This window comes from Panthera uncia, chromosome A2 (genome assembly GCF_023721935.1).
Source record: "Panthera uncia isolate 11264 chromosome A2, Puncia_PCG_1.0, whole genome shotgun sequence".
In the NCBI taxonomy this organism is placed as follows: Eukaryota; Metazoa; Chordata; class Mammalia; order Carnivora; family Felidae; genus Panthera; species Panthera uncia.
Window position 1 is genome coordinate 49320268 of NC_064816.1, and position 22729 is coordinate 49342996.

The 22729-nt window shown below is 48.7% G+C and overlaps 2 protein-coding genes across 4 annotated transcripts; one reads left to right on the top strand and one right to left on the bottom strand.

Annotated features, from left to right (window-relative positions):
* The first annotated feature begins 891 nt into the window (after positions 1-891).
* Positions 892-16315, top strand: OGG1 (8-oxoguanine DNA glycosylase). 3 transcript variants are annotated; one of them, XM_049640957.1, is made up of 7 exons: positions 997-1446; positions 1915-2162; positions 2716-2895; positions 4339-4520; positions 5754-5904; positions 6045-6094; positions 6352-6558. In XM_049640957.1, the coding sequence occupies exons 1-7, from the start codon at positions 1340-1342 to the stop codon at positions 6436-6438; spliced, it is 1005 nt and encodes a 334-aa protein (XP_049496914.1). In that variant the 5' UTR covers positions 997-1339; the 3' UTR covers positions 6439-6558. The 3 variants fall into 3 exon arrangements, 2 of the variants coding, with proteins under 2 accessions (XP_049496916.1, XP_049496914.1); XR_007459921.1 differs by lacking the exons at positions 4339-4520; positions 5754-5904; positions 6045-6094; positions 6352-6558 and adding exons at positions 15319-15506; positions 15953-16315 and having other exon boundaries at positions 892-1446; XM_049640959.1 differs by lacking the exons at positions 5754-5904; positions 6352-6558 and having other exon boundaries at positions 964-1446; positions 6045-6098.
* On the bottom strand, positions 6645-18285 carry CAMK1 (calcium/calmodulin dependent protein kinase I). The gene is made up of 12 exons (XM_049640956.1): positions 17766-18285; positions 15586-15700; positions 13690-13821; positions 11644-11718; positions 11417-11555; positions 10448-10574; positions 10275-10350; positions 9491-9603; positions 8863-8941; positions 8680-8767; positions 6993-7110; positions 6645-6889 (listed from the first exon to the last, which is right to left on the bottom strand). The coding sequence occupies exons 2-12, from the start codon at positions 15666-15668 to the stop codon at positions 6807-6809; spliced, it is 1113 nt and encodes a 370-aa protein (XP_049496913.1). The 5' UTR covers positions 15669-15700; positions 17766-18285; the 3' UTR covers positions 6645-6806.
* Between the last annotated feature and the right edge of the window lie 4444 nt (positions 18286-22729).

Here is a 22729-nt window from a genome sequence, read left to right on the forward strand (position 1 = left end):
TAGCATTTGTCTGATAATAACCATGCACGTGATGCTCCTCCCTACTAGGTACTGCGGGTGGGTCACAAATCTTGCCCTTAAGGAATTTGCGGTCTACTCACTGAACCACAGTAACTTCAGATCACAGCGCTATGAGGTGAAAAGTGGCCCAGATAAAGTTCATGTCTCCTAGGTCCTTGCTTACTGTCTTCCTCCAGAAGGGAAGAAATTACATAACACATCTTTCTTGGGCCCAGGCAGCCCGCCCTGGAAACTGGAAGAGGCAGACGGGCTGCATCGCGCCCACAAGCCCCAGTGGGCACAGGGTGTGAGATGATGGAGCACTGTTTAAGGAATGCCCTGCGACTGAAGGGAGCAGCTGGGTAGAGCGGCTGGGTAGCGCGGGGCGCGGCAGTTGGAGGACGAAGGTCTCTGACGGAGTGAACTCTGAAGAGACCTGACTGGAGTCGAGGCTCGGCGAGGCCTTGGAGGGGAGCGGCTTAGCCGGCGAGCGCGAAGACTCAATCCTCAGGCGGCGGACGCTGTGGAGACGTCTCCGCCGCTCGGAGGGGCCCGAGCTGTGTTCGGGTCCAATTCTCAGTCAGGAGGGCGAGTATCTGACTGGAGAGGCTCGGTGGAGAAAGGCTCTCTGAGGGTGGTGGGGGACAGGATTTGGCTCTGCGGGCGAGCAAGCCATGAGGAACCCCAGGGTTCCGAGGAGATCTGGCAGTGCGGATGGGGGCCTGAGGGCGCATTCTGCGACCGGTCGGCGGGGGGCGGGGATCGGACACCCTTGCGTGCCCAGTGCAGACAACCCCAAAGGCAAGGCCAAGAGCGGGCAGCGAGCCCAGCGCGCGCCAACCGCTGCGGCCCCTCGGAGAGACCCGCCCATCCGCCGTCACACCCTATTCTCATTGGTGCCTCTTCTGCTCGGATTGGCTACCTCCGGATCCAATAAGCCAGGCTTGAATCCTACTTCCGGTGAGAGCGAAGTCGGCTCCCTGGAGAAGCCGGAAGAGTGCGTTTGCGCGCGCTTGCCGAAGTCGCGGCAGCTCTGAGCGCAGTGGTGCGCGCCGGGAGGCGTGGCCGGGAGAGCATTCATAACGGGAAAGGTCAGGAGGGTTGGTGCCCTGGTGGACTGTAAGGGGCGGGGCCTGCAGGGAGTGGAGGAATTAAATGAAATTGGACGGGCCTTCAATAAACTTTTAGAGGCTAGGGCTTAGTGGGCAAGGCCTTAAAGAGTGCTGACTGTGTGGTCAAGGTCTTTTGGCGATGAGTGGAGCTGGTACTGAGTGGGCGGGGCCATTATGGGGCGGAGCCTGGCGTGGAATTGTTAGCTGGGTCCTTTTTGCTCTGGAGCATGAGACATCGTACTCTAGCCTCTTTCCCGGCCCTGTGGGCCTCCATCCCCTGTCCACGCTCGGAACTGCGCCTGGACCTGGTTCTGGCTTCCGGACAGTCCTTCCGGTGAGTGACCCTGATTCTTGGCCCCTCAACACTGCAGTTCTGGAATGTAAAGGAATTTTGGGGGTGATGGAAGAAACCTCAGGGTGCAGAAGAGGAAGCAGACGCGGGTGGTGAGCTTGTTTACCTCCTTTCTAAGGTGGAGGTAAAAAGCCAGTGCAATGCGGGTGCCTGGGCGCTGCGCTGACAGCGTGGAGCCTGCTTGGGATTCTCTTTCCCCCCTCTCTCTGCCCCTTGCCCGCGTAAGTGCAAGCGCGCGCACACACACACACACACACACACACTCGCTCTCAAAATAAATAAACTTTAACAAAAGAAACCAAAAAAAGGCCAGTGCCGTGTTGTGAGAATCAAACGACTTTGCATTTCCTAAGTCAGTGTTGTGTATGGAGCTGTTGTAGGATGGGAGGGCCCTAAAGGGTGCAAGAAGGAAAACTGAGTACCAGAGTTGCTGTGTGCCTGGGGGCTCAGGTGGAGGGAGCAAAACCCTGCGTACTGGACTGGCGTGCTGGGGAACCAAGTATGGACACTGACCCAGACTGAGGAGCAGATCTACTGTACTGTGTACCGAGGGGACAAGGGTTGGGTTGGCAGGCCCACACCAGAAGAGCTAAAGACTGTGCACCAGTACTTCCAGCTGGATGTCAGCCTGGCTCAACTATATCACCACTGGAGTTCCGTGGACCCCCACTTTCAAGAGGTGGCTCACAAATTCCAAGGTGAGTACAAGGATTGGGACAGGGGTTGGAGTTCTTGTAATTTGGTTAAATTACGCAGTTTCACCATCTGTAAAATGGGGATTATAATCCACTTCATAAGATTTTATGAGGATTAAAGGAGCTAATACGTGTAAAGTTTTGCTTAGAATAGTGCCTGATATATAGTAATTATTATTACTATTATTGTTTTGCTGATTACCATAGTGTGGTGACAGGATATTGAGCCACATCCTGGCTGTGTGACCTGGGACAGGTGACCTCATTCATTCTATAAATATTTACAGAGCATCTGCTATGTGAACAAAACAGACACAAATCCCCATGGACACAAATCCCCACGCTCGTTGTGTTTACACTGTGGCTTCTTTATCCCTGGAATGTAAAGATAACCCCGACCTATGAGGAATGAGTGCTCTGGTGTTGTTTTCTCTATCAACGCTTTCCCTCATTCCCCTAGATCCTCCTAGATCTTCAGTGCCTAGGATCTGAGGGTGGGAAGAGGCCACTCCTGACACCAGGTCTGTATCCTACCGCCTACCTTTCTGGTCTCCAGGTGTTCGACTTCTGCAACAGGACCCCGTCGAGTGCCTTTTCTCCTTCATCTGTTCCTCCAACAACAACATTGCTCGCATAACCGGCATGGTAGAACGCCTCTGCCAGGCTTTCGGACCTCGGCTCATCCAGCTGGATGATGTCACCTACCATGGCTTCCCCAACCTGCAGGCCCTGGCTGGTGAGTAGGTGGGTCCCTGCGCTCAGACCCTCCAATAGCTTTCAGGGTCTGTTCGGTTCTCCCCTGGTCCCCATCTCCCATCTCAAAGCTTCCTGCCTTCCCAAACACCCTCCTCATCCAGAACCATCTTGCCTGGTCTGATCAGCCCTGCTTCATCCTCCCTGTCTGTCCTTGAAACGTCAGCACCTCACTAGCCTGTGCTTTTTACCCCATAGGTTCACTGCTTCATAAAAAATTTAAAAAACACATAGTATACAGTAGTATGGGGTTAAGACCACTCTTCTGGAGAATACCTACATCTGAATTCTTCTGGCATTTGACATCTACCTATATGACCTGGAGCACATTATTTAATCACTCTGTGTTTCAGTTTCTTCATCTGTGGAATGGGAGAATAATGGCACTTACCTATCAGAGTTGCCACAAGGGTTAAGAAATACACATACTGCACATAGTGCAGTATTTGACATACAGGAAGTATGCAGAAAATTAAAGTTGCTAACTCTACAGTGAACCCAACAATTTTGCATCCAAGAACATATATGTTCTTTATACCAGCCTTGTGAGGGAAGTATTTTACAGAAGCAAGTATATCAGTTGGTAGATGTGAGAATAAAGCTAGAAGAAGTGCTTAGGGACTGCATAGCAAGGAGACAGGATACCTAGAGAAAAGAGAATGTTTTTGGTGCTTAGAAACCCAGTATTGGGGGGAAAAAAAGAAACCCAGTCTTGGGTCTCAGCTCCCAGCTTAGTAGTCATAAGACCAAAAGAATTCATTTACCTATTGAAGCTTCTCTTATTTGTAGGATGGGAATAACAGTTTCTATCCAGCAGGGTTTGAGTGGTGAGTAAAGCAGTCGTGAGGCAGGGTGCTCTAATAGGCTAAGAGCACACGCATTTGTTTCCCAGACCTGGGTACAAGATCCCATCTCCACCATGTCCTTTTTTGAACAAGTTATTAACCTCTTCTAAGTTCTTATTTTCTCCATCTGTAAAATTGGGAAAATAGCCATACTGTTGTCCGGGTCCTTGAGAAAAGCATGATAATGTACCTAAAGTACTTTGCCCATGCATAATACCCAGCACTTGATAATAGAAGCTGTTATTGTTATTATGACCATTATTTTAGATCGTGGGTGTAAATGCACTTTGGAAAGGATAACTGGGGAGTTCCTCCAGGGCAGCAAGTCCTTCTTAGTCCCTGCTCCAGTGACCAACACTGGGTAGTAAGTGCTCAGAAAATATTTGCAGAGGAGCAAACTCAGGCTTTAACCCTTTCTTTTGAATATGCAAGTGTCCTGGGGTCTCACAGAGGGTGATGAGGTGGGAGAGAGGTGCTTAGGGAAAGCATTCCTGTAGGGGGTAGAGGCCTCACACACTAGCCTGAAGACAGGAAAGATTTGAGGATCCCTGACCCCTGCTTTCTTCCCCATTCACCCACAGGGCCAGAGGTAGAAGCTCAGCTCAGGAAGCTGGGCCTGGGGTATCGTGCCCGCTACGTGAATGCCAGTGCCCGAGCCATCCTAGAAGAACAGGGCGGGTTGCCCTGGCTGCAGCAACTGCACAAGGCCCCCTACGAGGAGGCCCACAAGGCCCTCTGCACCTTGCCTGGGGTGGGCACCAAGGTAATGTCCCAGGGGCACAGGAGCTACCCTCACCATTCACGCAGAGAGTAGCAGAGAAGGAGACAAGGCAGGCCTAAGAGCTGGGTACATGCTTGGCTTCTGGAGGCAGGGCAAAAAGGAGAAAGGATACAAGCAGATGTTTTATTAGAGAAAATGCAAAGTGCAGAAAGAGTATAAAGGATATTGTCCCAGGGCACCTGGCTGGCTCAGTCAGAAGAGCATGCAACTCTTGATCTGAGGGTCATGAGTTCAAGACCCACATTGGGTATAGAGATTACTTTTTAAAATAAATAAATAAATAGACTTTAAAAAAAAATTACATTGTCCCTTGAGTGCATTTTTTAGAAAGGCCATTTGTTCTGATGCACATATACACTGCTCTATGTATGCAGAATTTTCCAGAAGGAATCATTGGAAGCTTAAGAGTGGTTACATTTGGGAAGACAAATCAGAAGATGTTTCTCCTTTTCATGTTTTTATCTTGAAATTTTACGTACTTATAAATCTTTTTGTTTAATATCAAGGTTAGCTAGCAGTAAGATGATTGGGAATTTGGCATTTATTTTCTTCTTTATACTTCTCTATAGTTTAAAAAATAGAGTTTTGTTTAAAAAACTTTTTTTTTTTTTAAGTTTTTTTAAAGAACCTCAACCTAACATTAAATCTTGGTTATGCCTCTTCCTAGCCATGTAACCTTGGCCAAGTCACTTCATCTTTCGGAATCTCACTTTTTTGTCTGCAGAATAGATGTAGTAACTGCCTTCTTCCCAGGTTATGATGAGGAACTGGCCTACATAGATGTTTACACAGTGGCACTCTCATCATACCTATTTTAAAAAAATTCTTTTAATGTTTACTTATTTTTGAGAGAGAGAGAGAGACAGACAGACAGACAGAGCATCAGCTGGGAAGGGGCAGAGAGAGAGGGAGACACAGAATCCGAAGCAGGCTCCAGGTTCCGAACTGTCAGCACAGAGCCCAATATGGGTTTCAGACTCATGAACTGTGAGATCATGACCTGAGACAAGTAGGACTCTCAACCAACTGAGCCATCCAGGCACCCCTCATCATATCTATTTTTAAAATTATTAAAAGAGAGTGTGTATTGATTGAAAGTATAAAATAATAGTAACCTCAGAGTGGAGGAGGAAGCAGCCAACTTTGGGACTAGAAATAGGATGCTGGTTGGATCCTGCCATTCCTCCTCTGTGGCTCACTCTTTGTCTCTCAAAGGTAGCTGACTGCATCTGCTTGATGGCCCTAGACAAGCCCCAGGCCGTGCCCGTGGATATCCACATGTGGCAGATTGCCCAGCGTGACTACAGCTGGCACCCCACCATGTCCCAGGCCAAGGGTCCAAGCCCCCAGGCTAACAAGGAACTGGGTAAGGAGAGAGTGGGATGCTGGGGCTAGCAGCGGGCTGAGGTGGTAGAAACTTTTCATACCTCTCTGTAAAATCCCACTCCTGTGGATAGGGAATAAGTAGGAAGGCCAATTAATTTCACCTTTTCACTTCTGGCATAGGAAACTTTTTCCGGAGCCTGTGGGGACCTTATGCTGGCTGGGCCCAAGCAGTAAGTGTTCTGAGGCTCCCTCTCCTCCTCCAGCCCAGACCCCATAAGACTCCTCCCCCCGTCCTGACCCAGTAGACCCTTCCACCACCACCATTTCAGGTGACCCTACTGGACTCTACCCACCCCAGTCCTGACTCTAGTGGATGTTCCTTGCCCTGGCCCTGCTGCCTGTATACCTCTCCACACTGCCACTGGCCCCATCAGTCCTGACCCCATGTACCCTGACCCCATGCAGTGTCCTTCCCCACTGTCCCCAGGTGCTGTTCAGTGCTGACCTGCGCCAACTCCACCGAGCTCAGGAGCCACCAGCAAAGCGCAGGAGATCTACAGGCCTTGAAGGCTAGGTGGGGGGCACTGGACAAAGGGATACCCCAAATACCTTTCCTCACCTCTCTTCCCCATCCAGTCTCATGTTGGGAAGAGGGCTTCTTGCAGCTACCTCAGGGGCCAGGTACCCTTACATTAAGTAGTTTGCACAACATTGTGGGGTGGAGGTTATCTGGTGAGACAGAGCTACTATGTTTTTATCTCTTCCCTTTATTACAAGAAAGAACAATAAAATAGAAACATTTGTATGGAAAATGCAGTGGAGGAGTGATAGGGAAAGGGGTGGGAAGGCAGTGGGGCTGGGTAACTCCAATTCAGGGAGGGAAGGGGAGCAGGCTGCCCCAACCCCTCCCACACAAAGGATCTGGACCCTGGATCTGGGGCCCTAGAGCTGGGGGGGCAGAGTAGGAGACATTTCTGAGCCCGGCTCCACACAGCCATCTCGACAGCAGCAGCCAGACGCCGGCCCTACATGGGGAGAGAGAACAAGATTGGTCGTAGGAGCAGACCCTCCACTCCAGCCTGTATGTCTCTTCCCACCCATGCCCTTCCACAGAGCACTGGTCCTCACCCCCAGCTGCTGGTGTCAGCAGCTCCCCATGGCTCGCCGTTGGTCCCTGTCCCTCCTGGCTGGTGCCCAGCTGTAGCTTTCTCATATGCCGCACCACAGCCGTGGCATTGAAGGCTTGCTGTGGGGAGAAGGGGAAAAAGGGGACTTTTGAGAGCTGGAGATCATGGGACAGGGTCTGGCAGTGAGATTCATGGGGTGGTTTTGTCATTTTCATTCAGGTGTTATTGGTTGATCCCCTAAAACTCCCTGAAACCTCTACAAGGCTTTATTAAATTACATTCAGCCACATTATATATTTACACAGATAATGCATATATATATATATATATATGTAATGTGTATACATGAACAAGTATATACAACCCTTTATGTATAAATTCATATTCACATCATAGCAAGCACTTAAAATAGCAGTATGTGTCAGACACTGTTCTAAGCACTTTATTTGGCAATTCATTTAATCTTCACAAAGGTCTTTGAGGTGGATACTATTAGCGTCACCATTGCCAGAGGAGAAAACTGAGGCACAGACAGGTTAAATAACTTACCCCGGTATGTGTATCATTCTCTATTCAACATATCTACGAAGGTGTCCCACACATCCTTCATATTCACCATGTCCAAAACCATAGTCATCCACCCCAAGACAGTTGTGTGCCCCTGGGATCCCCATCTCAGTAACAGTACCACCATTCACCTTTTCCCCAACCAAAATCTTGGGCCAGCCTTTGACATCTCCTCTCTCTGCCAACATCTCTTCTACCATCACTTCTTGTCAATTCTACCTCTTAAAGGACTCCTGAGCCATCCACTGTTCTCTGGTCCAAGCCCTCACTGTCTCCTGCCCACATCTCTGCCACAGCCTTCTAAGGGGTCTCCCAGCCTTGACTCCATACCTCTCTCTGCATCCTGAGAGCCCTTTCCAGAGGGCAGGTTACTGCTAAAAATCCTGGGTCTCCTCAGTGTCCTCAGGACCAAGTTAGTTCTCCACTGTGGCACTCAAGGCCTCTACTTCCATCTCCAGTCTGGGCTCTTGCCCCACAGCCCCTCCATTCCATCCAGACTTACTACTTGTACTTCCCTGAATGGACACACTCACTCTCTTGCCCCTGGACTTCTGCATACTGGTCCTCTCTGCCTCAGACATTGTTCTGTTGTACCTGGCTAATTCCTACTCAGCTGTCAGGTCTGACAGGTCTATCAGGCCATCAAATGCCCATATGTCCCTTCCAGGACCCCATAGGTTGGAGTAGATGTCTCTTTAAGAATTATAGTGTTCCAGGGTGGTGCAGTTGGTTAAGCATCCAGTTCTTGATTTCGGCTCAGGTCAAGATCTCATGGCTCATGGGATCTTGCCCCGAATCAGTCTCCACACTGAGCATGGAGGCTGCTTGGGATTCTCTCTCCTCCCTCTCTCTGCCCTTCTCCCACTCGCAGTCTAAATAAATAAATAAACAAACAAACAAACAGTAAAGAAGAATTATACTGTTCTTGGCAGTCAGGGACTCACTGGGATAGAATGTCAGGGAGTGTTGAATGAATGAATGAATGAATGAATGAAGTTCTTGTAAGTGTCCCTGAGCAGTTACTGTGACATGGTGCTAGGTGCTGTGTGAGCTGAGGCCTGGAGAGAGGTGGGGAGGACATCTGGGGAGGCTGGGACCCAGGACTAGGGACATGGGCTCACCTTCCACTTGCTCTTGGCAAAGTTCTTCTTGATCTGTTCGCTCACCGACTGGTGAATATTCTTATCTAGAGCCGTATCTCCTGCAATCCTAGGATGGGGTGTGTGGAGGGTTGTCTATGAAGGCAAAGACAGGTTTGGGGGCCCCAGACCCCACCCCAGCCTGCAGCTTATTGGAGCTCTCACCACGGGTGCTGCAAGGCCTGCTCACAGGTGAACCTCTTTTCTGGATCCTTCTCCATCAAGTGCCGGATGAAGTCTTTGGCTGAATCCCCAAGAAAACAGCAAAGAGAAATAGCATGATGGTACCTGTGGATACCCCCAACACAAAACCCACCCCCTTGGGTCTGGCCTGGCATCCAAGCAAGACAAGAGGCCAGATCTGTATATGTACCGCCCGACCCCACCTGTACTCTTAGTCTCTAAGCTCCCCCCACCCACCCCAGCCTTCCAGTTCTCTCCTTTTTCCCTTAAGAAAAACTTGTTCTTAAAAAAGATTCTGCTCAGTATATTCACACTGATGTGTAAGTGACCAATAATGGCTTCACAGTTTTGCCTCCTGGTAAGAGGTACAAAAGAACATATGAAAACTTCTATGGTGGTATTTCAGGCATAATGAAGTCATTGGGTGTGGTATTTTCAAAAATACTAGTTTTGAAGACTGAATGAATGCCTACAAGTTTCTCAGCCTGGGGCCAGGCAGAGGGAAGCACCTGGGGTGCTTGGTGTCTGGTCTCGAAGACAGCTCTTAGTTTGGGGCTGGGGAGTCTGACCAGAGGTAGGGCCCAGGGGAAGATGGCAAAGGATCAAATACCAGAGTCAGAGATGTCGTCCCAGTAAGGAGAGTCAAATTCGTACTCGGCCTTCAAAATCTGTTCAAAGAGTTTGGCATCATTCTCGTCATAGAAGGGGGGATAACCGCAGAGCCTGGGCAGGGAGAAACTCCTCCTCATTTCCACTTTCAGTGTACCCATTGGCTCCAATATGGAGCTTTGAGGTAGTCTCAAGAGTCAGGCAACACCCACAGGAAGCAGTTCCCCCTTTTACAAAGGGGAAATCTGCCCCTCTGTGCCTTGTTCACTCCTGTCTAGCTACACTGGCCTGTTTCTTAATTTGCTACCGTCTTTCCTTCCTCAGGGCCTTGCATTTGCTGTTCCCTCTGCCCCCACACCTCAAATGTCTTCCCCCACACCTCAAATGTCTCTCCCTCACTTCATCCAGGAGATAGCCTAAGAAATGCCTTTTTTCCTGACCTCCTTACCTAAAATGGCATCCATCCCCATCTCCCTAACCCTGCTTGATTTTTCTTCATAGTATTTTACTACCTGACATTTTATAGATTTACTTGTTTATTGTCTGTCTACTGTACTAGAATTTTTGCTCTCTCAGGGCAGGCACTTTGTTTTCTTCTCTTTTAAATCCCCAGTACTTAGCACAGTGCCAGAAACATAGTATGTGTTGAATGAAATAATATTAGTCATTAATAGGTAGGTATACACTTGGATGGCAGGAAGAAATAGCAGAGAGGAGAAAGAGGGCAAAGTAGGGGAGAGGAGAATGCTAGAGCCACATGCCCCAATGGCCAAGACCCTACTCACAGAATGTAGGCAATGACCCCAATGGACCAGCAATCCACTGCCTTGCTGTAGGGTTTCTGGGCCAGGACCTCAGGAGCTATGGAAGGAAGGAGACATGGTGGTGGTGACAGATCTCTGCCCTGCAGCTTCTGATCTCTCCCCTATCCATGGCCCCCGCCCAGGGTGCTCCATACCCACATATCCTGGGGTCCCGCAAGCTGTGGAGAGCACACTGCCAGGGTCCTCCATCTTGGAGAGGCCAAAGTCAGAAATCATGATCTTGGAGTCTTCATCCAGGCTGTAGTACAGCAGATTCTCTGGCTTGGAAGGTGGAAGGGAAGGAAGAGGTAGAGATGGCCAGAGGCTGGCAGAACCTTCTGCTTCTCCAAGCACCACCTCAAAGACATCACCCCAAAAGCCACTGTGGCTTCACAGCTGCCATCTTGGTTGCAGGCACAAGAAACTCAAGGAAGTTCTCAAGGAAGTTAAAAGTAAAAGACAAGGGCCAGAAAAGACAAGGGACTTGGGAATGTGAGTGGGAGTTTTCCATAAGCCAGATTTGTATTGTGAGGCCCTAAAGAATTTTCAAGCACCTACTTTGTGCCAGATCTTGTGCTAGTGCTTGATTTCATCCTTACCACATCCCTATCAGGCCAGTCTGCCTAATCCCACTTTACAGGTCAGAAAACTGATGCCTTGAGAGGCAAAGGGACTTGCCTGAGAACCTACAGTTAGGGAGTAGCAGGGACAGAATTCAAGTCCAGATCTGTCTCACCCCAGCGCTCTTCTAGACTGGAGGAGATGTACTACAAAATGTGAACCCCATCATAGTCTCTGAGGTGTAGGGTTTCACAGGGGCTTCTGGCTTCCTTTTTTATGTTTTGCTGTCCTATCCAAGTTTTCTACAAAGAGCAAAGTGGGACTTTTATTATCAAAAAAAGACCAAGGCACTATTTGGATAAAATAGCAGCACCATTCACCTGGGTGTCCATTTGAGCGTCCAAACCGGAATGGGAGGAGGCAGTTTAGGGTTTACAGGGTGCATTTTGCAGATGGGAAGCCGAGGCTCGGGGATGGGGTAAGAGTTGCCCCAGATCACACAGTGAGGGGTATGTGGAGGCCGCACTCGGCACCCCAGCTCACCACACACCCTTGCACCCCACCTTGAGATCTCGGTGTACGATGCCCAGGTCGTGCAGGTACTTGACGGCGTCCAGCACCTGGAAGATGAGGCGGCTGGCATCCCGCTCCGTGTAGAAGCCTTTCTCCACAATGCGGTCAAACAGTTCTCCACCGGACACCCTGCAGCCGAGGACAGGGCAGTCTGGCCAGAGAAGCTAGGGGGGGGGGGCGGCGGGGAGAGATGTGAGCAAGGGGTGAGGCCACTCACAGCTGCATGATGAGGTAGAGGTGGCCCCCACTCTCATAGATGTCATCCAGGGCTACAATGTTGGGGTGCTTGATCCTGAAAGGAGAAATGAGGTGGTTCAGAGCTGAGGATAGCTCAGCCACTTTCCTACACTCACCTTGAAGAACCACCACTGTAGACCTAGGCAGGACAAACCAGGGTTCTGGGTCCCAAAAGGAAAAGCTGATTCACCATGATTTATTATGATGTAATGGAAGGTAGGAGAGCACAGAGAGATAAACACTGGGCTCTGGCATCAGACACACCTCGGTCTAACCTGCCTCCACTATGTGCTATTTGGGGACAAATCTTTTTACCTCACAGCACTGATCAATATATGATTTTAACATGTTTCTGGGTGCCTGGGTGGTTCAGTCGGTTAAGCAAGTGATTCTTTGTTTTTATTTATTTTGAGAGAGAGAGAGAGTGTGGGGGAGGGGGTGGAAAGAGAGGGAGAGAGAGGAGAGAAAGAATTCCATGCAGGCTCTGTGCTGACAGCATAGACTCACACTCGTGAACCATGAGATCATGACCTGAGCTGAGATCAAGAGTCAGAAGCTTGGAGTGGCTCAGTTGGTCAAGCGTCCAACTTCGGCTCAGAGCCTGGAGCCTGCTTCAGGTTCTGTATCTCCCTCTCTCTCTGCCCCTCCCCTGCTCATACTCTGTCTCTCTCTGTCTCTCAAAAATAAATAAACGTTTAAAAAAAAAAAAGTCAGAAGCTTAACTGACTGAGCCACCTAGGCACCCCAAGCATCTGACTCTTGATCTCAGCTCAGGCCTTGGTCTCAGGGTTTTGAGTTCAAGCCCCACATTGGGCTCCACACTGGGCATGGAGCCTACCTTAAAAATAATTGGGGCGCCTGGGTGGCGCAGTCGGTTAAGCCTCCGACTTCAGCCAGGTCACGATCTCGCGGTCCGTGAGTTCGAGCCCCGCGTCGGGCTCTGGGCTGATGGCTCAGAGCCTGGAGCCTGTTTCTGATTCTGTGTCTCCCTCTCTCTCTGCCCCTCCCCCGTTCATGCTCTGTCTCTCTCTGTCCCAAAAATAAATAAAAAACATTGAAAAAAAAAATTTTAAAAAAAATAATAATAATTATTATTATTATTAATTAATTAAAAAATAAAATTAAAAGTGTCTGTGTTTATAAGTTTATCAGCCTCCCCCACCAGAATGCCAGCTCCAGGAGACCAGGGGCTTTATGTTACCATTGTTCCTCCCACACCGGGTGTAGAGTAAGTGCTCACTTATTCATTGAATATTAAGCCTGTTTCCTTATCTATAATATGAAGCCAGTGACAGTACTTCCCTCAAAGAGTTGGAGTGAGGATCACGTGAGAAAATGCAGGTAAGAATCTTGGCACAACGTCTGGCACACAGTGAATGCTCAATAAATGAACCGATGATGGTGACTGAGCTTGACAGGGGCCATGGCTCTGCCACAAAGTTGCTCTGTGACCTTGGGCAAATCCCTTACCCTCTCTGGACCTCAGGCCCCCTCCCACACCCAATAGTGGAAATGACCAGTTAATCCCTGACCAGGGTGGTTGGAAAACTCAGGCGAGAGGATAGAAGTGAAGGTTCTCCATAAGCTTTCCAGTGAGGGCAGCAGGTTACACACAAGTATAAGCAAATTATAGACAGTTGGCTATTGATTTAGTCAGGGGGCTGTGAGACAGGTATTTTTGAACTTCCTGAGTGGCTTTAATATGTACGGGGAATTGAGGTAGGTCTTCAGTAACACCAGTTGAGATGCGATGGTCCAAGCTACGTTCAAGGATTGACTTTTAGATCTGAATGAACAAGTTAAGCCACTATAAACAAGCAGTGGCATTAGCTGTTGCAGCAGACACCTGAAATAAAGGGACCTTTAAAGTGCTCCACAATCCTACCAAGTGGAGATTATTACCCCATTTTATAAATGAGCAATTTGAGGCTCACAGGTTAAATGATTTGCCCAAAGCAGAGGTAGGAAGAGAATAGGAGGAGTCAAGGCAGGGTCAACCCACACAGAGACAGTGTGGCCCACGCACTTGTGCAGGACAGCGATCTCGTTCTCCATGCTGCCCTCCTTGCCCTCCAGAGCCTTCTTGGCGATGCATTTGATGGCCACCAGCTTGTGAGTTCTTTTATCTTCTGCCAGGATTACCTCTGAGAAGGCCCCCCTGCAAAGAAAGGGGATTCATGAGGTGAGGAACTGGAACCTTAGCTTCCCTTCAGCCCTTCTTTCATACCCCTATGGGTATCATGACCACCTGTGGACCATGAAGATGAGATGAGCCTCCCTACATCACTCTTCCAACCCCTGGTCCCTGAGGTGGTCACGTGACCCACGGCTGGCCAATCAGAATAGTCTATCCTTGGCTACAGTAATTGGGTCACATGATGCAAGCCAGGTTACTGGCACTTTGAGAATAAGGTGCTCTTTTTCCTTCCAAGCTGATAAGATGCAACCCTGGAGCTTTTGGTGGTTATCTTTGCCACCACTTGAGGAGGGCCTGCTTGAGAATGAAGGCAACACAAATGAAATCAGAGCTAAGAAATTTCCTGGTGACAAAGATAATTTCCTGATAACATCATGTGAGCCCCTGGATCCAGCCATGCCTGAAGTTTATGCCCTGGGCATTTTGATTCATGCAAAATTGATTCATTTCTTTTTCTGCTACAATTTCAGTCATGGTTTACGTAACACCTTTTATAAATTTGAAGAACCATCAGCATCACCTGGGGACTTTAGAAGTGCAGAATCTCAGGCCTTAACCTCACACTTACTAAATCAGAATCTGCATTTTTAACAAGATCCTCAGATGATCTGTATGCTCACTGATTGTTGAGAAGCAATATTTTACAAGTTAGTTAGAAAAGAACAAACTCATGTACTAAAGTTCACTGATTGATGAAGGAAGATTTCCTAGCATCTTCTTTCTAGGACTATTTGTGTTGCCTGGGATAAGAAATCTAAGTCAAAGAAAAGCATCTCTTATGGCAAAATCTCAATCATCAGAATAACTAGTGACTGTGATAGCCTCATTGCTGGTTTCTAGTCATGTCCCTCTCCAATTTACCCTCCATGCTTTGTTTGGCCAGAGTGACTATCCTGAATTGCAAACCCATCAAAATATCTTAAATGTCTTCCTATGGTCCATGAGATAAAGTCCAGCCCCCATAGCTTGGCTTTCAAGGTCTTACATGACCTGTTCTCTCTTCTCAGAGAGAAGCATCTTCCACTCTTCCCCTAGCCTCTGATTACAACTCTATCATTCTTCACCTCTTTCCACACATAACGTGCTTCTCAGCCTTTGCTTAGGCTTCCTTCTGGCTGGAATGCCCTTCTCCCTCTCTGATAAGTGCACTTCTACTCATCCTTCAGTCCCTATCTCTAGGCAGTAGCTATCACTCTGAGCTCTACAAAGTCCTCATTCCTGACTTTAACAGGAACACATCATATACCCTGTTGTCATTTTCCCTGGGTGTACTTCCATCACATATTTAGGATCAACTTGAGGGGAAAAGATCAGGTTTGAGTTATTTCTGGATTCCCACCACTGAGAACAGAGCCATGCCCAGCTTCATTTCCTAAACCTAGGCCAAAATCCCCAGCTCTTGGCCAAACATTGGAAAGACTGGCTCCTTCATTCTCCCCTACTTTGTTCTCTTCACAGGAACCCAGAGCTGCAGCCAAGAGCAGCCTCTGTTCCACCCACTGTCAGCCAGAAGTGAAAAGATGAGCCAGACTGGGCCATGGCAAGGCCGCTGCAGGGCCTGGACTATAGCAAACAGGAAGCAGTGATAAACTGACCAGAGGAAGTACCACCCTGGATGCAGTCTCCCCAGCCAGCCAGGCCCAAGAGTAAGGACCTTACCAACCCCACACCCCGGCTCACAGACAGCCTCCCCCTCCACCCCCGCTTGCCTGCCCTGAGACTCACGTTCCCAGAATATCACGGAAGTCGTAAATGTCCCTAATGTCCTCCACCTGCTTCCAGCTGGGGCCGTCCACTGCCCCCGGCATGGCCCACTGCCCCCTGGCCACAGCCAGGGCTCCTGAGAAGGGAAATGAAGGGAAAAGACTCAGTAGGGCCCAGCCTTCTATGTTGGGACTTAGGAAATTGAGGCCCCATTCAGTCATTCAGCCTGCATGTATTCATTCCTTGATTCATTCATTTGACAAAGTTATTCAGCAAACTCACTCACTCACTAGTCTTTTGTTCACCCAACAAATCCTCATGCCTAAAGGAAAATCCTTCAAGGTGGCAGAATTCTTTTTTCAACAAAGTCATTTGTTCATTTATTCAGCTCCAGGTTTCTCCTTCTCCAAATCAAAACACTCAGGAGGATGCTGACCTCCAGGAGAACAGCAGAGAAGACCCCAGAGCAGCTTGTACAAGTAAGTGCACAGCCCTGGAGGGTTCCCCCTGTCTCCAGAACCAGGAATGTCCCAGCCCCACCCTGGGAATTGCTAGGGTGTCTCCTCTCCTTCCTCTTTCTTCTTCCACCCAGTCTCTCGGAAATCAGGTTTCCGGCAGCCTGGGCTTCCAGCAATATCTCAGCCACGTTTTTAAATAGCTCCTTCTGCACAGTTACCACGGCAACAGCAGCCACAGCTGGAGCTCCCCAGGCCACCTATTATACCCCCTCTCCCTCCTGGCTCCCTGTTTGGGTCCCAGAAGCCTGAGAAATGGTCCTACCCAGTCTGTCCCCTCCTGGCTTCTTCTGACCCTGCTCCAGCCTGTACCTTTCTTCAGAGACCTCTGTCAGCAGGGAGTTCTCTCCCCATTTATCAGATGGAGAATAGGGAGACTGAGGTTGGAGACAGATATGGACTGGGTCCAAAGTTGCCCAAATGATGACTGGCTGGGGCCCAGTTAAGCTTGCTGAGTGCCAAGGACTTTGACAGGGCCACTCTCAGCTTGTCCTTCCAATATGCGGCCAGACTGGAGCCCATTCAGACCCAGTATGCTGTGTGACCTCAAGGAGGGCCTGTTTCCCCTGTGGGAGAATGAAAGGAAGGTGTCCTGACTAGAGTCCCTGGTGTGAGACCCCACTCCTTGGATAGGACCTTGTTTCCAGGGGGTCCTAGCCACCCATCCCAGGAGCAGAAACTTCTAGGAAAGGAGATATGATGGTAGGCTCTAGAAACACAGTTTTAAAGCCCACTTGGAGGCCTGGCAAATACAACCCTTCTAGTTCCACACATATCTCTGCACCTGGACACACCACACCAAGCTCCACCCACAATACCTGCCCCCAGATTCAGTACATTCCATCCCCAGATACCCCAACACCTGATCATACATGTGTACCCAGGCATCAGCACACATGTCCAAAGATACACTCCCCCAGACATCCTCACATCCCAACATCCCTCCCACAGATCCCTCTTACACCCCAAAAACACACATCTGCACACACTTAGACCACATCTCTCTCCCTCTCTCTCTCTCTCTCTCTCTCTCTCTCTCTCTCACACACACACACACACACACACACATATTCCTCACCTATGTACCAGACATCCCAGATACACTCATACCCTTCATCCTGTTTCTATACACCTTAAAAGCTCCTATGTTCCAAACTGAACCCCAACTCCTTACATACCTAACTTCAAACATCCTCAATACACATATAGCCTCCACTCTTACCACCCTTGAGCCAGATGCTAGCATGCACCACACCTGGACACACATCTGCAACAAAAACACTGATTCCCAGATATCCCCACCCATAAGGATACCCTTACACTGTAGCTCCGTATCTGATGCACACGCTTGTGCTAAGACATTAGCACACCCCAACACGGCCCCACATATTTATAGCTCCAATGCCCAGTCCTTCCACATTCAGACCCATCTGAACGCAGACGCACCCACACGCACACCCTTCCCACCTTCCGACATTACCCACTCAGTTCCCCACCGGCCGCCTGGCACCTGCGGGGCCTGGGGGCAGAGGTAGGAGAGAAAGGCCCTGCCCTGCCCTGCCCATCCAGAGTCTAGCTCCCTTAGGCACCTATCCCATCCCTGGGGGAGAGGATCCAGCGGCTGGTGGGTCCAGCCGCCCCTCCTCGGAGCCCAGGAGCACAGGCGGGTTGGCCCCTGGGCTGTACCTGCGGCTGCCCCGCCGCGGGGCTGGCTGGAAGGCCCGAAGTGGCTGCAGCTGAGCTCTGGCTGCCGGCTGCTGTCTGCCGCCGCTCCGCGCCTGGCCCGCCCGCCCGCTCGCTCCCTCGCTGAGGCTCGGCTCGGGCTCTGCTGGCTCCCTCCGCCCGCCTGCGGCTCTGATGTCAGTGGAGGAGGAGCCTGCGGCGGAGGGACGAGGGACTGGGAGGCACCGCTGCGCTCCGGGGCTGGGGAAGGGGCGCGGCGGTTGGAGGGGAAGCCCCTAGTTCAGGTCAGCTCCTCTTCTGGACTTTTCCCTCCCTTCCTCTCCGTAGGGCCCCCATTTCACGGAGGGGACAACTGAGGTCCAGAGAGACGAAGGGTTCAAAATCAGCAGTTGGTCAGAGGCAAAATTAAATTCGAATCCAGGTCTGTGTGATGCCAGAGTCTGGCCAGTTCCACCCTGTCGCCTTGTGGAGTTTCAGACTAGTCCTGGAAGCTCCCTTGGGAATCTTGGGTTCTGTCTCCCCTTTCCTCTCACCGTCCCCTTTCCCCCAGTGCCCAGAAGGGAATCAGGCCCTCAAAAGGGCTCAGGAGACTGACGCGGGTTGGGGGGCGGGGGGGGGGGGGTGATGGAGGGCGTAGAGAAAGGGGAAAGCAAGAGTAAACAGTGAACAGAATAGAGACAGTCGTAGGGTGGGGTCCCCAGTTGACAGGCAGAAAAACTGACCCGAAGTCCCTTCCTTCGGGAGGCTGAGCTGAAGTTCCAGTCCCCTGCACCTGCCCCTCAAAATAGGTGTGGTGCCCTGAGGGCCTGGGACTGGGAGGGGGAAGGGAGGAGAGGGAGTTAAATCAGGATCCCAGAGGAAGCGAGCCAGAGACCAAAGCGCCACGTGACTGGCTGGGTTCCTGGGGTTGATGGCTAGGCGCCAGGTTTGGAGTGGGGGGTGGAGCACAAACTGCTCCTGGGACGTCGGCAGGGGGCCAAGGGACCTGACCAAGGTCCTCTTGCGCAAGGCTTTCCTTGGGAAGAAATTTGGTGCAGGGTGAGGGAGGGAGCAACTCAAAGGAAGTGTGGGTGGGGCTGGACTGGGGCCAGTCAGAGGAGGCACGTGCTTCGACCCCCACTCTTCCTCCATCACCTCCCACAGCCCCAAACTTGTGCATTTTCCAGCAGGACTTGGGGAGAGGACAATTCTGACCCCAACTCAATTTCAGCTGGCTTTTACTTCTCTTTTCCCTGGGACTAGATCAGGGGTGGTTGATGTATTATGCCCATTTTTGCCCATTTTACAGATGAGAGAGGATGATGGCTGAGGTTCCTAGAAAGGCTTTAAAGACTGATTTACCTGGGGGTGCCTGGGTGTCTCAGTCCATTAAGTGTCTGACTCTTGATTTCTGCTCAGGTCATGATCTCAAGGTTCATGGGATCAATCAATCCCCAATCAGTTGGGATTCTTTCTCTCCCTCTCTCTCTATGCCCCTCTGCCTCTCTCTCTCTCTCTCTCTCTCTCTCTCTCTCAAAATAAATAAACATTAAAGAAAAAAAGGGACTGACTTATCTGAGTCACATTTCACCTCTCTGAGCCTCAATTTTTCCATCTGGAATATGGGAATATGTGACCAACTGAGAATTCTATGAGATAATAAATGTGAAATGCTTGGAATACCATAGGGGTTCAGATATGAGAGCTAGACTTAGTGTAAACTGAGGCTCAGAGAAGGGACCTGATTGTCCAGGGGCAGGAGACACAGGTCAGTTTCCCTGTCCTGAATCTCAGTATCTCAGACTTCCTAGTTCATGGGGAAACATATCTCCTACCCAGGGCTGAGGCCCTACTCTCCCCTAGACCACCAATACACCCATTGATCTAGAATTATTTCACTACAAATTCCTGTTTATCTCATTGACAACATTTCTGAGGTGATAAGGTGGCCTCTGTCCTTTCGAGGACTTGTACACCTTTTATGCTCTGTTTTACACGTTGCCTGCTTTTGAGCATGTCTGAGGGCACTTACACTTTACTTTTTTAACAAATACATTCTCTGTCTTTTTAAAAAAAAATTCTACTAAGCAAATAATTACATAAGATAATAAAAACACACAAAGACCATCCTTGTCACTGATCAGATTCTTTCACTTGCTAAGTAGCAGAATCCTAACCTAAGCCAGCTTCACCAAAGAGGGACCTGTGGCTCACAATAGCTGACTGCAAGATTGAGGGAAAAACAACATGGATCAGGGTCTTGGAGACTGGAACTGGAGACACAGGGCTCATAGCATTTGCTTTCTTTTTTTTTTTTTTTTTAACGTTTATTTATTTTTGAGACAGGGAGAGACAGAGCATGAATGGGGGAGGGTCAGAGAGAGAGGGAGACACAGAATCTGATATGGGCTCCAGGCTCTGAGCTGTCAGCATAGAGCCTGACGCAGGGCTCGAACTCACAGACCGTGTGATCATGACCTGAGCCGAAGTCACCGAAGTCGGATGCTTAACCGGCTGAGCCACGCAGGTGCCCCAGCATTTGCTTTCTTGTATCTCTCCTTGTCTCAATTTCTCTGCACGTTGGCTTCCCTTCCTCTGCAGAGTGAGCTCTGCCTGGCAGGAAATGTGGTGTGAGGTAGCCTCAGCTTTCCAATGCAACCCAGCAGGAAAGCTCGACCCAGTTTTCATATATCAGTCTCAGGGAAGGACTCTGATTATTTTCTGCTAGAGTAACATGCCTACCCCTTGGCCCCAGACAAACTATTGCCAGGGAAATGAAGTACTGTATTGGGTAAATGTACTGTCATGGGCAGCCACACCAGAGTCAAGGGGTGAAGAGGCGTGTCTTGCCAAAAGGAAATAAAGATGCTGGGCAGGCATGAATAACACATCTATCCCAGCCCTGCTCCCATCAATCAGAAATAACTAGTATTAGTATTTTTTGGTACCTATTCCTCCAGACTTTGGGATGCATGTATTTACATACACATTTCCTCCTACAGTCCCAACCCCCAATGAGCATATTTCATGGTACTAAAACAAAAAGTCAAGGACAGTCAAATAGATGAAGGAAAAAAGGAAAAAATCCTCTTCTCTCCTTTGTTATTAAAAAAAGATGACCAAACAGCTCAGACACGTCCATCAATTCTCGCACACAGAAAATAAGCCATTGGAGGGGTGAAAGGTTTTCTAAGATTAGAGAGAATGGAAGAATTCCTATGGAAAAGATGGACAAAGTTATGTGCAAAACAGAAAAACATTCTTTTTTTTTTTAAAGAGTGTTTTCTTTTTTTTAATGTTTATTTACTTATTTTGAGAGAGAGAGTGAACACAAGCATGTGAGCGGGGAAAGGGAAGAGAGAGAATCCCAAGCAGTCTCCGTGCATCAGCACAGAACCAAATGTGGGGCTCTGTCCACGAACTGTGAGATCATAATCTGAGCCGAAATCAAGAGCCAGAGGCTTAACCAACCGAGTTACACAGGAGCCCCCCAAAAAACATTCTTTAACTTCTATTGCTGGAAACAAACAAACAAAACCTTACCCTACTCCAAAATCATACCCAGCATTAAAAGGCAAACTTCAGACTGAGGAAATGTTTTATAGACAATGGGTTAATATTTTCTATTATGTGAAGAACACTGAACATTGATAACAAACAGACCCAATAACTGGTCAGTGGAGACAGATAAAACACAATAAACATAGGACATTTTCTACCTCACAAGTAATCAAAGCAGTGCAAACTAAAAGGCCATTAATAGCCTTTCAATTCTGAAGTTTAAAAAACTAGTGACACTGAAATTGTCAGTGTGAGCAATGGATACTTCTGTATTTCTGGTGGGAAAATGACTTGCTAAAATCTTTCGGAAAGCCGTTTGGCAATATGCATCAAAGGCTTCAGTAACGTCCAGGCCTTTTGACCCAGGCATTTCTCTTCTGGGAATTAATTTCAGGGAAATAGTCCTAAATTAGGACAAAGCTATATGCTCCAAGATACTTGAAGAAATATTTTCCAACAGCAAAATTTAGAAGAAATCACCAAGAAGGGAACAGTTAAAAAACATAAGGTATGCCTATGGGATGTAATATTTCACAGTTCTTAAATTGATGGTAATGCAACCTACTTAATAAAAGGACAGAGGCACTTGGCTGGCTTGGTCAGCAGAGAGTGTACCTCTTGATCTTACGGTTGTGAGTTCAACCCCTACGTTGGGCATGGAGCCTACTTAAAAAAATAAAATAAAAGGATGAAAATGCTTGTAATGTTAAACAGGTATGCAGTTTGGGAACTTCAGTGTAAAATGCAAAATGTATGTTATTCATAGCAGAGTGGAGAGGAACATCATAAATGTTAACAATGGTCAAAAAATCATCTGATTTTGTTTCTTTTACTTCTCTCTACATGTCTATATTCTCTAAACTTTGTTGAGTAATATTAACTTTATTTTTTTAAGTTTATTTATTTTGAGGTGGGGAGGGGCAGAGAGAGAGAGTGAGAGAGAGAATCTCAAGCAGGCTCCATGCTGCCAGTGTGGGGGCTCAAACTCATAAACTGTGAGATAATGACCCGAAATCAAAAGTCAGACACTCAACCGACTGAGACACCCAGGCGCCCTGAGTAATATTAACTTTATAATTAAAAAGTCACTTTTTAAAAAAAGTATGCCAGGAGACGGTTGGTATGTACCAACTTGGTGGTCAAATTTTAAAATTTTATTTAAAAAATAACAAACAGGTGCCTGGGTGGCTCCGTCAGTTAAGTGTCCGACTCTTGATTTTGGCTCAGGTCATGATCTCATGGTTTGTGGGATTGAGTCCCATGTAGGGGTCTGCACTGTCAGTGCAGAGCCTGTTTGGGATTCTCTTTCTCCCTCTCTCTCTGTCCCTCCCCCATGTGCACGCCCTCTCTTTCAAAAATAAATAAATAAAAATTTTAAGAAAAGATAAAAAATAACAAAGAAATAGAGAAGATTTAAATGTCACATC

Coding starts and splice junctions, on each gene's coding strand:
- OGG1 (XM_049640957.1), top strand. CDS start 1,340: ATGAGACATCGTACTCTAGCCTCTTTCCCGGCCCTGTGGGCCTCCATC. Junction 1,447..1,914: donor GCTTCCGGACAGTCCTTCCG/GTGAGTGACCCT, acceptor CTGGGGGCTCAG/GTGGAGGGAGCAAAACCCTG. Junction 2,896..4,338: donor CAACCTGCAGGCCCTGGCTG/GTGAGTAGGTGG, acceptor ATTCACCCACAG/GGCCAGAGGTAGAAGCTCAG.
- CAMK1 (XM_049640956.1), bottom strand. CDS start 15,668: ATGCCGGGGGCAGTGGACGGCCCCAGCTGGAAGCAGGTGGAGGACATT. Junction 11,719..13,689: donor GAGATCGCTGTCCTGCACAA/GTGCGTGGGCCA, acceptor TTCTCCTTTCAG/GATCAAGCACCCCAACATTG. Junction 8,942..9,490: donor GGACGACATCTCTGACTCTG/GTATTTGATCCT, acceptor TTGGGGATTCAG/CCAAAGACTTCATCCGGCAC.